The sequence below is a fragment of the Nannospalax galili genome, unplaced genomic scaffold (genome assembly GCF_000622305.1).
Source record: "Nannospalax galili isolate Female #2095 unplaced genomic scaffold, S.galili_v1.0 scaffold369, whole genome shotgun sequence".
Classification (NCBI taxonomy): domain Eukaryota; kingdom Metazoa; phylum Chordata; class Mammalia; order Rodentia; family Spalacidae; genus Nannospalax; species Nannospalax galili.
This window is the reverse complement of record NW_008360318.1, coordinates 2,205,914-2,220,046: the sequence shown is the minus strand read 5'-3', so window position 1 is coordinate 2,220,046 and position 14,133 is coordinate 2,205,914. Positions and strand designations below refer to the sequence as shown.

Here is a 14,133-nt window from a genome sequence, read left to right as displayed (position 1 = left end):
ATAGACTTACAGAACCCTTTACCCTGATAATGTGATGAATTATATGAATTAATTTTCAAATATTAAGCCAACTTTATATATTTTGATAAATCTCAAGTAGTAACTGTGTTATCCTTTTGTTATATTCAATTTATTTTTATTTTATGTGCATGAGTTTTGCCTGCATGTATGCAAGGACATCATGTGCACGCAATGCCTGTGGAGGCCAGAAGAGGGCATTGGATCCCCTGGAACTGGCGTTACCGATGGTTGTTGGCCACCCTGTGGATGCTGGGAACTGAACCCAGGTCCTCTGCAAGAGCAGCCAGTTCTCTTAACTGCTGAGCCATCTCTCCAATCCCTTGTGTGATTCTTTTTATACAGTGTTAGATTTAATTTGCTAATTCTTTGCTGAGGATTTTTACATCTATTTCATGAAATATTCATTTGCAGTTTCCTTATGCTGCACCAACAATATATAGGGCTTCCTTTTGTTACCCTGACCAACACTTACCTCCTTTTTTTTTATTTTTGGTAACAGCCCCCTAACAGCTGTGAGGTGATATCTTATTGTGGCTTTGCATTTCCTTGAGTGATCATCTTTACATGTAGCTGCTGGCCTCTTTTAGTACCTAGAAAAATGTCTATTCCAGTGTTCAGGTCTGTTCGGCCCATTTTATAGTGAGGCTGTCTGTTTGTTCCACTATCACTGTAGCCCTGGGGGGTGATCAAATAGTGAGATGTGTGGTTCCTTATGTTTTTGGTATTGAACGGTTATGTTGTTGATGAATATTTTTCTCTCAGTCTGTAAACTGTCTGCCATTTTGTTGATTACTTCCTTGGCTGTGCAGAAGCTTTTCAGTTTGATGTACTCCAATTAATTTGTTCTGGCTTTTGAAGTCTGAGCTTTTGATGTGCTATACTAGCATCATAGTCAAGGCCAACTTCAAGTACTTTACGCCTATGTTTTCTTCTAGTTTTCTGGCTTCTGGTCTTATATTTAGATCTATCCATTTTTGAGTTGATTTTTGCATGCAATATGAGTTGAAGATACAGCTTCATTTTTTTGTATGTGAAAGCCACTTTCCCCCAAATCATCTGTTAAAGAGACATCCTTTTCTTGTTGTCTGCATGTCTCATTGTCTCTCCTTCACAGTTTGGGAGGAAGAAAGGATTTAAAAGAAGACAGGATTTCACTCTGTAGTCGACTGGCCAGGAAGTCACTATGTAGCCCAAACTGACCTCAAACTTGTGGCAGTTCTCCTGCATCAGCTTCTTAGAGCTCTGGGACTTAGAGCAGGAGCCATTATGCACAGCTCTTTGTTGTGTGTATGTGTGTGTGTGTGTGTGTGTGTGTGTGTGTGTGTCTGTGTCTGTGTGTCTGTGTGTATGTGTGTCTATGTGCATGTGCATGTGTGTGTGGTTTATGTGTGGGGTGGGAGTATATGTACATGTGCATGTGAGGTGACATGCAGAGGCCAGAGGAGGGCATTGGGTCTATCACTTTCTACCTGTTCCTTTGAGATAGGCTCTCTCACTGAGTCTCGAGGTATGCTGGCAGTCAGCGAGCCTCAGACACCCTGGCCCTCCTGTCTCTGCCCCCTGCATTGCTGGGATTACAGGTGTGTGGGCAGTCACTCCTGGCATTCTTTTAGGTAGGTGCTGGGATCCTTGGGCTTGGACAGCAAGCACCCTTACCCACTGAGCCAGGTCTCCAGCTCCTTTTCCTTCATTTTTGAAGGATAATTTTGCAGGATGAAGTAGTTTTTCAATTCATTAAATATTTTACTTGTTTTCTTCTTGTGTCCATGGAGAGGGAGAGGGAGAGGGAGAGGGATTTTTTTTAAGGGGGAGGGGGAGGGAAAGAGAGAGATTCATCTTTGTTCCTTTAGGTGAGAGTTTTCCACCTTTGGTTTCTTTCAGGATACCTTCTTCACCTTTGATTTCCTGTAATCTGAGGGTGATGCCCAGTGTAGTGTGTTTGGTGTTTGTTTTGCTTAGTGTGCTTGGAGCTTCCTGTACTTGTTATTTAATGTCTGCAATTAATTTGGGACATTTTTAACTGTTACTTTAACTATGTCTTCTGTTTCCTGTTCTGGTATTTTCATTTTACATTCTATCATCCTGGAGTTCTTAGATATTTTGTTCTGGTTTTTTTTTCCAGCTATTTTTATGTTTGTTTTTCAGTTTTGGAGGTTTCTTATTGAGATAACTATAAGCTCAGACATTCCTTCCTCCCCCAGATTCAGTCTAAGGAGCCCATCCATGGCATTCTCCACTTCTGCTGTGGATTTTTTTTAAAAAAAAATCTCTAACAGAAACACTTCTGACTTGGTTCCAGAGCCCCCATTTCCCTCTGGGCTGCTCATCTTCCCTGGACTGCTGTCTACTTCATCCAGGAAGAGCTCTTAGAATATTAATCAAAGTTTTTTCAAACTCCTGGACTGAAAGTGCAGAGAACAAGAGGCTATAGACTGCGCATCCCCAAATAGAACACCTGTTTTAAACTTCTGCCTCCCAAGGCTTAGGGATCATGGCAGAAGAGGGAGCAGAAAGATTATAGGAGTCAGAGCTGGTAGATGACCACAAGGAAACAATCTTCCAGACAGCTGGCCATTTACTCATATAAACTCACAGCAATGGTGACAGCATGCACAAGTCCCATATAAGCTCAAACCAGAGAAAAATCCCAACATAGACATGGGGAAGTGGGTAAGAAATACCAACCCAAACGAAGGAGCTTTTGGCAACTGATGGCTGATGGGCAGAGAAGAGACAAGCATAGGACTCTTGGTAGGTTAACCAGGCTCCAGTGTATGGACTCACATTGAAGGATATTTGGAGACACAAATTAGCCTCTATAGGCCATATACATATATATGTATATAATATGTATATATATTACATTATATAACATATATGTGTATATTACATTATATACATATGTAATATATACATATATTACATTAAATTGGACAGGGGGCAATAAGGGGAGATGAGGATGGGGGGATCTGAATACCATCAAACTATATGGCATGAAAATCACAAAAGCTAAAAAAATAAATAATTCCTGGCCTGGTGACTCCATCACTCTTCTCTGTGTCTAGCATTGGAATGCTTGTTGAGTTTCTTCAAATTCTAGTGTTTGCCTTTTTGTTGTGTCCTGTAATGTTGCTTTGGTCATTGGATATGATAGACTGGGAAAAATGAATTGTTATTGGGCCTTCAGTGATGTGGAGGGAAGATGGAGTGGGAGGGGAGTGCTCTATAGTCCTGTGATTAGCTCTTGGTCTTGTAGTGAGCCTCACCTCTGGACTGTGCGTTTCATCTCTAGTCCTCAGTCCCACATCCTCTGGTAAGACTGGATAGCAAGTCCTGGGCTTTACATTCCCCATGTGGAAGGCTAACGGGGGCTGGGATTGGATCTCTCCTCTCTTCCAGGATGATTTGGTTCAGAAAAGTCCTAGCGGGTCAAGTCTGGTTAAACGGTTTCTTTGGAGGGCAGGACTTATTAAGAAGAGCAAAATTCTGACCTTTGAAATTTGTCTTTTAAAAACTCAGTTTAAGAAAATTTATCCTTATTTTTCAGGTTACTGATTTCTAATCTAATGTTTAGTATTTTAGCACCCACATTTCTCTTGGATTGATTCTGTGTTTCTAATTTCTAAGGAGACAGTTGCTTTCCACAGGTTGCATTGTTGAAATTGAAGTCCCTGCATTTCATGTAGCTGAGCTCCAAGGATTCCAGCAGAAATTTTGTCTTTGCTGCTGTTAGTGGTTTTTTTGTTTGTTGTGGTAATGGCATATATAAGGTAAATCCTCTACCACTGAACTCTAGCCCTAAACTCCCCCATCCCTGCTCCCCACACCCCCCATCACCATTTTAAAACCTTTTTATTTTTGAGACAGGGATTTGTTAAACTTCCCAGTCTTATCCTGAATTCACTCTTTTTAGTCTAGGCAGGCCTTCAGCTTGCAATCTTCCAGCATTAGCCTCCCAAACAGTTGAGATTTTGTGCCCACTATCAGGTTCTTGACCCTTTCTTTTCTTTTTATCCTTCTTTACTGAATTGTAGGGACTTGATAAGAAGAATATTAATCTGTGGACCTTGGACAAAGGGTGCTGAACCCTGTGCTTCTAGGGGACTGACATGGTGTCACCTAACATCTCCAACAATTTGAATGGAGAGAACCTAGATCACGAGGTTTTACAGCCTATGCTCTTTCCTCTTTGCCAAGCATCTTAGCACAGAAAAGTATTCATTTTACAAAGTTGCAAGGTCACTTGATGACCTCACTCAAATATGCCCAGTTATTGAAACTGCTTAATGAGATTCGGGAAAGTATAACTTGCTTGCTGTAAGAGTGCTTATGTTTGGTTGTTTTATTTCTTTATTGTTATCAATTCCATATTTATTTCTCCCTATTGTGTGTCAAGGATTTGTCCTACAGTATCTTAACATGAACTTAGGTCTCTCTTAAGACACAACATTTGGACGTTTTCCTTCTAGGTTTTAGTTGGGGGTAGAATACCTTGAAGAAAAGAAGTAGCTGAACCCTCCAGGGTTATATGTAAATGATCAGTTCTCTTTAACACTGTGGCAAAGACCCCATGTTTCTTCCAGTGAAATGGCTTGTTTCTGAAGAAAAAGATAATCAGTTCTTAGAACTGATGGTTCTTGCACGCCTCATTAAAGAAAATAAGAAATGACACACATTTTATTTTTTCCAAAGTCTCTCCTTTTTTTTAACATCCCTTCAGAGCTCTAAGATATCTTTTTCTGCAAGCATGACCTGGATTATGAGTTGACTTGCATGGGGCAGAAGTCTCTCTGGGATTCCTGGTTCCTAACTGCCACAAGAGAGGCTTGTACATGTTCTGAACACTCTGGATTTGGAGCCAAGGCTTGGCTGACTACATCCCTCTGCAGCTGTGGTTTAAATCCAAAACATTCTACCCTCAAATAGAAATGTTTAAACCTAGACCTAGAATTTTTTAAAAAACTATTGTATAACATATAATTTCCAAAAGAGCCACATTAACCCCAGCTTGCTTGATTTGGAATGGAAGAAACACAACAAAATTCAGATGAAAGAAACCTGCACTTTTGTTTCTATAATGAGAGGCAATCAACATTAGTGATATTGAAGTGGAGTGTGATGAGAATTCAAATTTCATGCTAATTACTTTATCTCTCATTTTCTCTTCATGCTTGTTTAAGTGATCAGGTAGTATTAAAATTTGCAGGTGAAAATCTGGTCATTTCCGGTAGTAGAACCACATACAAATCATAGACACTTCAGGGATGGAGAGATGGCTCAGCTGTTGAGAGCACTGACTACTCTTGCAGAGGACCCTGGTTCAATTCTCAGTACCCACATGGCAGCTAACAACCGTGTGTAACTCTAGTTCCAAGGGATCTGATGCTCTCTTCTGATCTCCATGGGCATTACATGACACAGGTGCACTTATACACAGGCAGGGAATACACTCATACAGATAAAATAAAAAATAAATATTTGGAAATTTTAAAAAAGAATATGCACGTCGTCTGTGTTTTGCTTCAGTAAAAGTAAACCCATTTTCTTTGACTTCCAAACACTTTTACTTGAGATTGAACTCACTCACGTGAGGTAAACTTTTTATAACTGAGGCCAAGCCTCAGCCCTGCCTCCCAAGCTTTGACTTGAAGATTATTCCCATTGCTTGTTCTGCCACGACCTCTCTTCATATACACACAAAGTAGGGCCCATCAACCTCAAGAGAACCTTCCACTGTGCTTCAACACAGTGTAGACACTGTATAGTCTTATGACATACCATACCTTGGATACCACTTAAAAGCTGCAAGAAAATTGTTTCACATGTATCAGACTTTGGATGCCACTTAAAAGCCCAAAGAAAATTGTTTCACAAGATGCTCTTCCATAGATCTTAATTTTGAATGAAGCATTTGTGTCCTAGTTAGCATCAACTCTCAATTTGACTCATACTATACTCACCTGAAAAGAGAATCCCAATTGAGCAATTGATTGTCTTTATTGTTGGTTTGTAGGTATGTCTATGAGGGATTGTCTTATTGTTAACTGATTCAGGAGGGCCCAGCCCACTGTGGGTGGCACCATTCCCTATGCAGGTGATCCCTGGCTCTATAAGAAAGCTAGCTAAGCCTGAGCTTTCGAGTGAGCCAGCGAGCAGTGTTGCTCCATGAACTTCAAGTTCTTGCTTATGTTCTTTCCCTGACTTCCCTCAGTGGTGGACTGTGATCTGTAAACTGAAAGTAACCCTTTCCTCCCCAAGTTACTTTTGCTCTGTTTCTTGATAAAATGTTTTAACACACAACAGAAATGTAAACTGGAACAACTGGCATCAGCCATCTTCATGGGGAAATTTCCAAGATGCTCTATGCTGCTTTGTGACTGCTGTGGCCTTCTCTGATCCATCTCTGTCCAGGGACTTCTCTTTTTTCCCACTCCTGACTGCTGAAATCATTGACATTAATCCTATGGACTTATTCCAAAGCATTTTTCTCTTATCTGTCATAACTCCCAAAGACAGCACTAACTTATAAAGCTCATCCTGGAAGCAGCAAAAGAAGAAAATAGTATAAAGCCCTAGTTCTGAAGGTCTAAAATAAAAGGATTTGTAAGTAACTGCCAATATCTCCTAGTACTTAGACAAAGTGGCACAATGATGAATGTAGGAATCATTTTGTGTTCATAGTATTGAGTTTGGAATTTGGGGTAAATGAGTTGTAAATGACAGGTTCGGGAGTCAGATACAAGTTGGCGTTTCAACTATGGTCTATTTGACCAGTGTGAACATGTATTAATGAAATACTCCCCCTTTAGGAATATGTTAATTTAATTTTACTGTGTGGGCACATTAAGTGCACATGCATGTGGGTGCATGCACAGGAGTGTTTAAGTGCATGTGCTTGGTCATGTACCTGTGCATGCACATGAAGAGGCCAGAAGTAGACACTGGGTGTCTTCCTCTATCACTCTCCACCTGACAGCTTTGACAGAAGGTTTCTTACTGAACCAGAAACTCACCCTTTTGACTAAGCTGACTAGCCAGTAAGCTTCCAGGAGCCACTTGTCTTTACCTCCCAATTCTGGAATTACTGGCACACATGCCTGGCTTTTTGTGTGGGTGATGGGTATTCAAACTTAGATCCTCATGCCTGCACAGCAAGTGCTCGTACCCACTGAACCATCTCCCCAGCCCCAGGAATTTGTTTATTTATCTGAAAGATGAGATCAGCAGTAACACTAGCTGCCAAGGCTGTTCTCAATGCCAAGCAGAACAAACGTAAGGCTGTAGAACAGCGCATGACACAGTAAAGGTTAAACATGGGATAGAATTCACTTTCATTCTTAAACACATTAATAAAAATGTATATGTAGATGGTAGCATTTGGTTTATACTTTAGGCATTTCATATTGAGATTTAGTTCCTTTAAAAATCACAAGATTGAATTAAGAATGATCTCGAGTCCAATTCTAGCCCACTAATTACCCCTTGAATAGGACTGATAGATTGACGTCACACCATACTGTGTGCTGTCTAGACTTCCTGTGAAGGCCTGGAGCAGAGTCCCAAATTGTTAGAGGGATGCTGTTAGAAGGACAATGGAGAACTGAAGAAATAGGGAAAGACACCCTTGTGTCTAAGGCCCTTTTTCTGAAGACATGAAGTGTTCGGCTTGAGGGGCGTGCCTGAAGTAGAGTGAGCTGGCCGTAGGCGGTATTGTGAATTCACATTTGGGTAGCAATTAAACGGTGCAAGGAAATACTATTTCTGGCTCAAAAATTGGATCGACCCATTTTTCAGTGGAAAAATTATTGAATGAGCTCAATTTGCTTTATTATATTTATTTCTAATATCTTTAAAATCCTGTTTAACTCTATGAAATGGGAATTATAGGACAGCTGAAAAAGCTTTAGGCTAAGCTAGAATTGGAAGACCCTTGCTCCGTGGGGGTCTAGGCAGAAGAACATAAAGGGCAAGACTTTCCATCTTCATCTAAACACTGCTCATGTTTTGAATCTTCCCTCAGATTTTAGAATAAAAGGCAACCGTTCTCTAACTAAGAAGGCAGAGGGGAAAACAGGGAATTTTGACTCACATCTAAAAATACTTACTGTTCAAAAATGAAACACATCTACATCTTCATGATGATGAGACTGCTTTAGCAATCTTGGACTGTCCCAGCTGTGAACTCTGAATTGTGATAACTAGCAGACAGAAGATGCACTGGGGGCAGGGAGGTCACTAATGGGAACACATAATCCAGGTGGAACCACAATGCATCTGGTCATCTCCACTGACTGTTCGACATCTCATGTTTCTACCAGGTCTAAGGACCAGGAAAAACCTACAGCTCTGTGAGGGAGGCTTCCTTATCCTCAGAGTCACCTTCCAGATTAGAAGATCAGTGAATCTTAGCTATTCCTTGTTCCTCATCACACCCAGCTTATTGTGTAATTTTGTATGTTCTTCTCTGTGGATCCTGGTTGACAGCAATTTTACATGGTTTTTTTGTTTGTTTTGTTTTGCCTTTTCAGCTTTCAACTTGGGGATTTTTCAACCTGTAACATGAAAATGCTGCCGATTTTGTTCCTCATAATAATTTGTTCCCATGTTTGTATGAATCAAGATTCTGGTAAGAAAAAAAAGTAAAGATTTCCGTTCCATAATTTTCATTATCCTCAATAGGTAGTAAATGAGCTTGATGTACTTAACAGTTAAGAACTTCGTTTCACTTTGATTTTGATTGGTAGTGAGGGTGTGAGGACAAGTTTTTTTGAGGTTACCCCATGTCCTTTTGAAAATCCTGGGCTTTATTCGTAGCTACTGAATAAAATATATTAAAATTTTCTTTCTGTCCTAAGATTCAACCCCTTTTACACCTCCTTGGAGGTTACATGGAAATTCTGTTTCTGTTAGGTTCAGGCTTGGAAAATTTGGAATATTTCTTTTTAATTTATTTCTGCCAAAAAGGTTGCTGTAGCTAAATGTCTAGCTTTTGCTTCAGCTTGAGTTGTTTATCTGCTTAGTGTAAAGACTTGCTTGTGTTTACCTTGGCAAGAAAGTTCTTAGCTATCTGCTGTCAGCATTGTGGCCAGCAAGTCATGTCCAGTGAAATTAAGGTCAAAACTCCCTCACTACCTCCTCTGCCACCGCTTAAGTAATCAGTGCATGAGCTGCTCAGTTCCTGTTCATGACCACCTATATTAGCTTTTAGAGCTTTCTCCAGGACTCTGGCCTCAGAATCAAGTTTTGAGAAGACAAATTGGACTTCATCCTAAAAACATCATCATTTGATGTCTCCTTGACCTTAAGCTTTGTCAGGAGAGGCAATTTTCCCCAATCATGGATAGATATCATAAACAGCCTGAATCATCTTCACTGCTAGGCTATCACACCTCCTTTCCTATACACGCTTGTTTGTGAAGAGAGAGGTCAACACTGGCCACACTTCAAGCCATTCTGAGCAGGGCTCCCTTGGAAGAAAGTACTGACTGGCCCTGGTCTACCACCCTTTCTTCCCCTGGATGCTGCTGGCTTGTGTGATCATGGCAGGAATTGATTGGTGGAAATACAGTCATTTGAAGTACGAGAAAGGACTGTTCTATCCATTGCACTTTGATCAGAATCTCTACAGAGAATGGAATGACAGAAGCCACGGCTAGTTTCTCAGCAAATGCAGAAAAAATACAAGTTATTTTGATTAGGCACACACACACACACTTCCCTATCTTCCCTGGACAAGAAATGGGAATTAATTTAAGGTTGCAAAAATTTTGAGACCAGACAAATAGGCCACCAGGCAATAACTTTGAATCCCATGATTCTCTGTCACCTAAAAATGTAATTCTAGAGCCAAACATGGTTATGGGTATATGCCTGAAATCCCAGAACTTCATAAGTGGTGGTAGGAGTTTCAAATCAGGTGTTCAAAGCCATCCTGGGCTGTATGAGACCATGTCTCAAAAATATATTATATATATTACATATTAACATATATCTATTATATTAATAAATTTATATATATGAAATTCTAAGGTCCTAGACAGCAAGAAAATGAATTATTAAAGATTCACTATGTTTTTTGTATTCCAATATGAAATATATTTTTAATAGAAACCAAAACTATATCCCATTTCTTACCTAAAATATTTTGCTGCCATTACATTTTATATATGTGAGAATAATATGTGAGAATAAATTTACCAATTATGATACTCATTCATATTACTTACTAAAATACTATGACTATATTTCCCATAGATTAAGCTAATCCCATGCATTTGTGATATCTAGGTACTTCTTAAATTTCACCCCTTTAGAATACAAATGTAACACAATTATAAATTAATTGAATAACTGAAAGCACTGTTTGGATCAGAATCACAGAGTACAATTTCACCATTCAAACCAATCTGAAGGCATCTGATTCAAATTAAAACTTTGCATTGCTTTGAGATATCTATATAAAGATATAGATTCTCTCTCTATATATATCCATATATATATCCCTATTTACATATTATAATTCTGTAAAACATACAAGGGGAAATCCATTAAAGATATAAAAACCTGGGGGCTAAAGAGATGGCTCAGTGGTTAAGCGCACTGGCTGATCTTGCAGAGGACCTGGGTTCGGTTTCCAGCACTCACATGGCAGCTATCAACTGTCCATAACTCCAGTTCTAGGGGACCTGACACCCTCTTCTGGCCTCTGCAGGCATTGCATACACAGGTACACCTACATACAAGCAGATAAAACATTCATACACAAAAAATAAGAATAAATAAATAAGTGAGATGTTTAAAGATATAAAAACCCAAGCCTTTTCACTTTTCTAAGTTAGCTCTTTGCAAGATGATGCTTAAGGTTGTGATCATTTCAAATAAGAAATTATATAAAATATTCAACCCAAGAAACAAATGTTTCTCTTTTTTTGAGAACGAGTGTGCACCTTTGAGGTATTATTTTCAATGTTAAGAAGATACTAAAAAAAAGTCAAAGCTAAAACTTAAGTGTCTGTTTATATAGTTGGCATTAAACATGGCAGAAAAATTTGCAACTTTTTTGCTTTGTTAATGTTTGTGGTTTTATAGGCCCTGAGTACGCAGATGTGGTGTTTCTGGTGGACAGCTCTGATCATCTGGGGAGTAAGTCCTTCTCTCTTGTGAAAACTTTCATCAACAAGATGATCAGCAGCCTCCCCATAGAAGCCAACAAGTACCGCGTGGCCCTGGCCCAGTACAGCCACACTCTCCACAACGAGTTCCACCTGGGCGCCTTCAGGAGCAGGAACCCCATGCTGAACCACCTCAAGAAGAACTTCAGGTTCATCGGTGGGTCCCTGAAGATAGGGAATGCCCTGCAGGAGGCTCACCGGACCTATTTCTCTGCTCCCACAAACGGAAGAGACAGGAAACAGTTTCCTCCCATCCTGGTGGTGCTGGCTTCAGCAGAGTCTGAGGATGATGTGGATGAGGCTTCAAAGGCTCTTCGGGAAGATGGGGTGAAAATCATCTCAGTGGGGGTGCAGAAGGCTTCTGAGGAAAACCTGAAGGCCATGGCCACATCTCAGTTTCATTTCAACCTTCAGACAGTCAGAGACCTCAGCACGTTTTCCTCAAACATGACTCAGATCATCAAGGACGTAACTAAGTATAGTGAAGGAGCAGGTGATGACATCCTTGTAGAAGGTGAGCCGAGGCCCTCACCCAGCAGTAATCAGCTGTCAGTAGTCCTTTGGCTGAGGTTGCGGCCTACTGCCCGTTTCCCCATTTCTGCCCTGAGTTTTTGTCTGATTGACTTTGCACGAGTTGTGTCCTGTGCTGCCGCCATTGCTGTAAGTTCGTATGAGGAAGGGAGGAGGGAAGGAGGTACTAGGAACCATGGGGGTAAAGAGGAAGAAGGAGCTCAAAAGAGGGGGGATAGTAGGAGATAGGCATTATTTTAATATTTAATAGCTATCTTTCATTGAAAGCATTTTCTGTACAAGGTCCCATGATAACTGTATTATTTCATTTAATTCCCCAGCCATCTCTATGAGATAAATACTATATCTCATTTCACACATGAGGGACTCAAAGCTGAGAGCTGAGCTGAGATCTAGTATTTGAAGCCAGGTTCCTCTGGTCTTGTGGTCCATAATCATGTCACTTACCTCCTTTTTAAAGTACATAACTGGGCTCTACTGTGAGTTCTGCATGTCTTCAGAGATGGCTGAACCTCCTGCTATAATTGTGCTTGTTCCTTCCTTGCCCACACAGCTTACCAAGGCTCCTCTGTGGCTGACGTTGTGTTCCTGTTGGATATGGCCATTAATGGCAGTCAGGAGAACCTTGACCATCTTAAAGCATTCCTGGAAGAAAGTGTCTCTGCCCTTGACATAAAGGAGCACTGCATGAGGGTTGGTCTGGTGGCCTATAGCAATGAGACAAGTGTCATCAGTTCACTGAGCATGGGCATTAATAAGACACAAGTCCTGCAGCGCATACAGAGCCTGTCTCCCCGGCTAGGGCAGGCGTACACTGGGGCCGCTATCAGAAAGACCCGGAAGGAAGTCTTCAGTGCACAGAAGGGTAGTCGGAAGAATCAGGGGGTACCCCAGATTGCTGTGCTGGTGACCCATAGAGCTTCTGAAGACAATGTGACCAAGGCAGCTGCCAACCTCCGGCGCGAGGGCGTGACCATCTTCACCATGGGCATAGAGGGGGCCAGCACTGCACAGCTGGAAAAGATTGCATCCCACCCTGCAGAGCAGTTTGCCTCCAAACTGAGCAACTTCTCAGAGCTGGCCACTCACAACCAGACATTTCTGAAGAAGTTGCGGAATCAAATTATACACACCGTCTCTGTCTTTTCAGAACGGACTGAAACTCTCAAATCTGGTAAATCTTGCTGAGAAAAAGCCACTTGGCACCTTCTCTGTCCTTGGCTTCTCAATATAATATAATACAAAAGGGGTTCAAGGGCTCTAATGCCACCGGTGGGTGGGGCGGTGGGGGTGTAATCTTAATTTTAACTTCAGCTTGATACTATGAAGTCCATTTCGGGGACACTGAAACCTATTGACATGCCAGCAGGTGGGGAGAATGGGTTTCCCTTTCTCTCTTCCTCTTGGAATATCATGGCTGGTCCAATACACCCCAGAATATCATGGCTTCCCCTTTCTCCCTTTGCCGTTTTCATTCTCCCGGTTGCTTCTCCCATCCCCTCTTTCCTGTAGTTCTTCATTCTTTAAAAAAAATTTTATTATTTGTTATGTATATGACATTCGCATGTATGTAAGTGCACCCATGTCATGCAGTGCCCACAAGATCAGAAGAGGATGTTGGAGCCCCTGGAACTGGACTTACAGGCGGTTGTTAGCCACCACGTGGGGCCTGGGAATCTAACTTGGGTCCTCTGCAAGAGCAGTCAGTGCTCTTAACTCACTGTGCCATCTCTCTAGTCCCACAGCAAATCCTTTTAATCACATTGAAGTCTAAGAGTAAACAATTGAGATTCAGTCATTGGGTTGATTGACTGTGCCTTCCAGCCTCCCACTGTTAGCTGATGTGGAGCCTCTAGAAACTAATTTCGGTCACTAATGGCCTTGGAATTTAAATGTAGATTATGATTCAGTTGGCTTTCAGGGAAAACAAACACCCTATCCTGAATTTCTAATAAGGTTCAAGGGAATCTTAAGGAGCTCCTAGTCTGGGAACCCCATTTTGAGCTGTGAAGAACTTGTGAGCATTGAGACTCCAGGACCTCAGAACATAGGGACACTGCATTTTTACTAAAGTGACAATTGCCAGATCGACTAAACAGTCTTAAATTTTTGCATATGAGAGATGAGCTCATGTCTTCTCAAAGTCTTGTAGTTGCTTTCTTTTCCCTTCCAAATCTGAATACCACTTGGTAGCCCTGACTCTAGGAATAGTACCACTACCTTCTGAGCTATACCTATTTGGAAGTTGCAGGTGATCTTTTCCCATTCTACCTATTCTGTTGTACATCACATTCAGTCAGCTGCAAACTCAACTCTTTGGTTTTTTTCTTTCTTTCTTTCTTTCTTTCTTTCTTTCTTTCTTTCTTTTCTTTCTTTCTTTCTTTCTTTCTTTCTTTCTTTATCTCTCTCC

General features: G+C 40.9%; 1 protein-coding gene across 1 annotated transcript in view; it reads left to right on the top strand.

The window, feature by feature from the left end:
* The first annotated feature begins 8,586 nt into the window (after nt 1-8,586).
* Nucleotides 8,587-14,133, top strand: part of Col6a6 (collagen type VI alpha 6 chain) — a 125,264-nt gene continuing 119,717 nt past the window's right edge. The window contains 3 exon segments of the mRNA XM_008825116.3: nt 8,587-8,647; nt 11,110-11,706; nt 12,277-12,897. Of these exon segments, the coding sequence (XP_008823338.1) occupies nt 8,587-8,647; nt 11,110-11,706; nt 12,277-12,897 (1,279 nt within the window).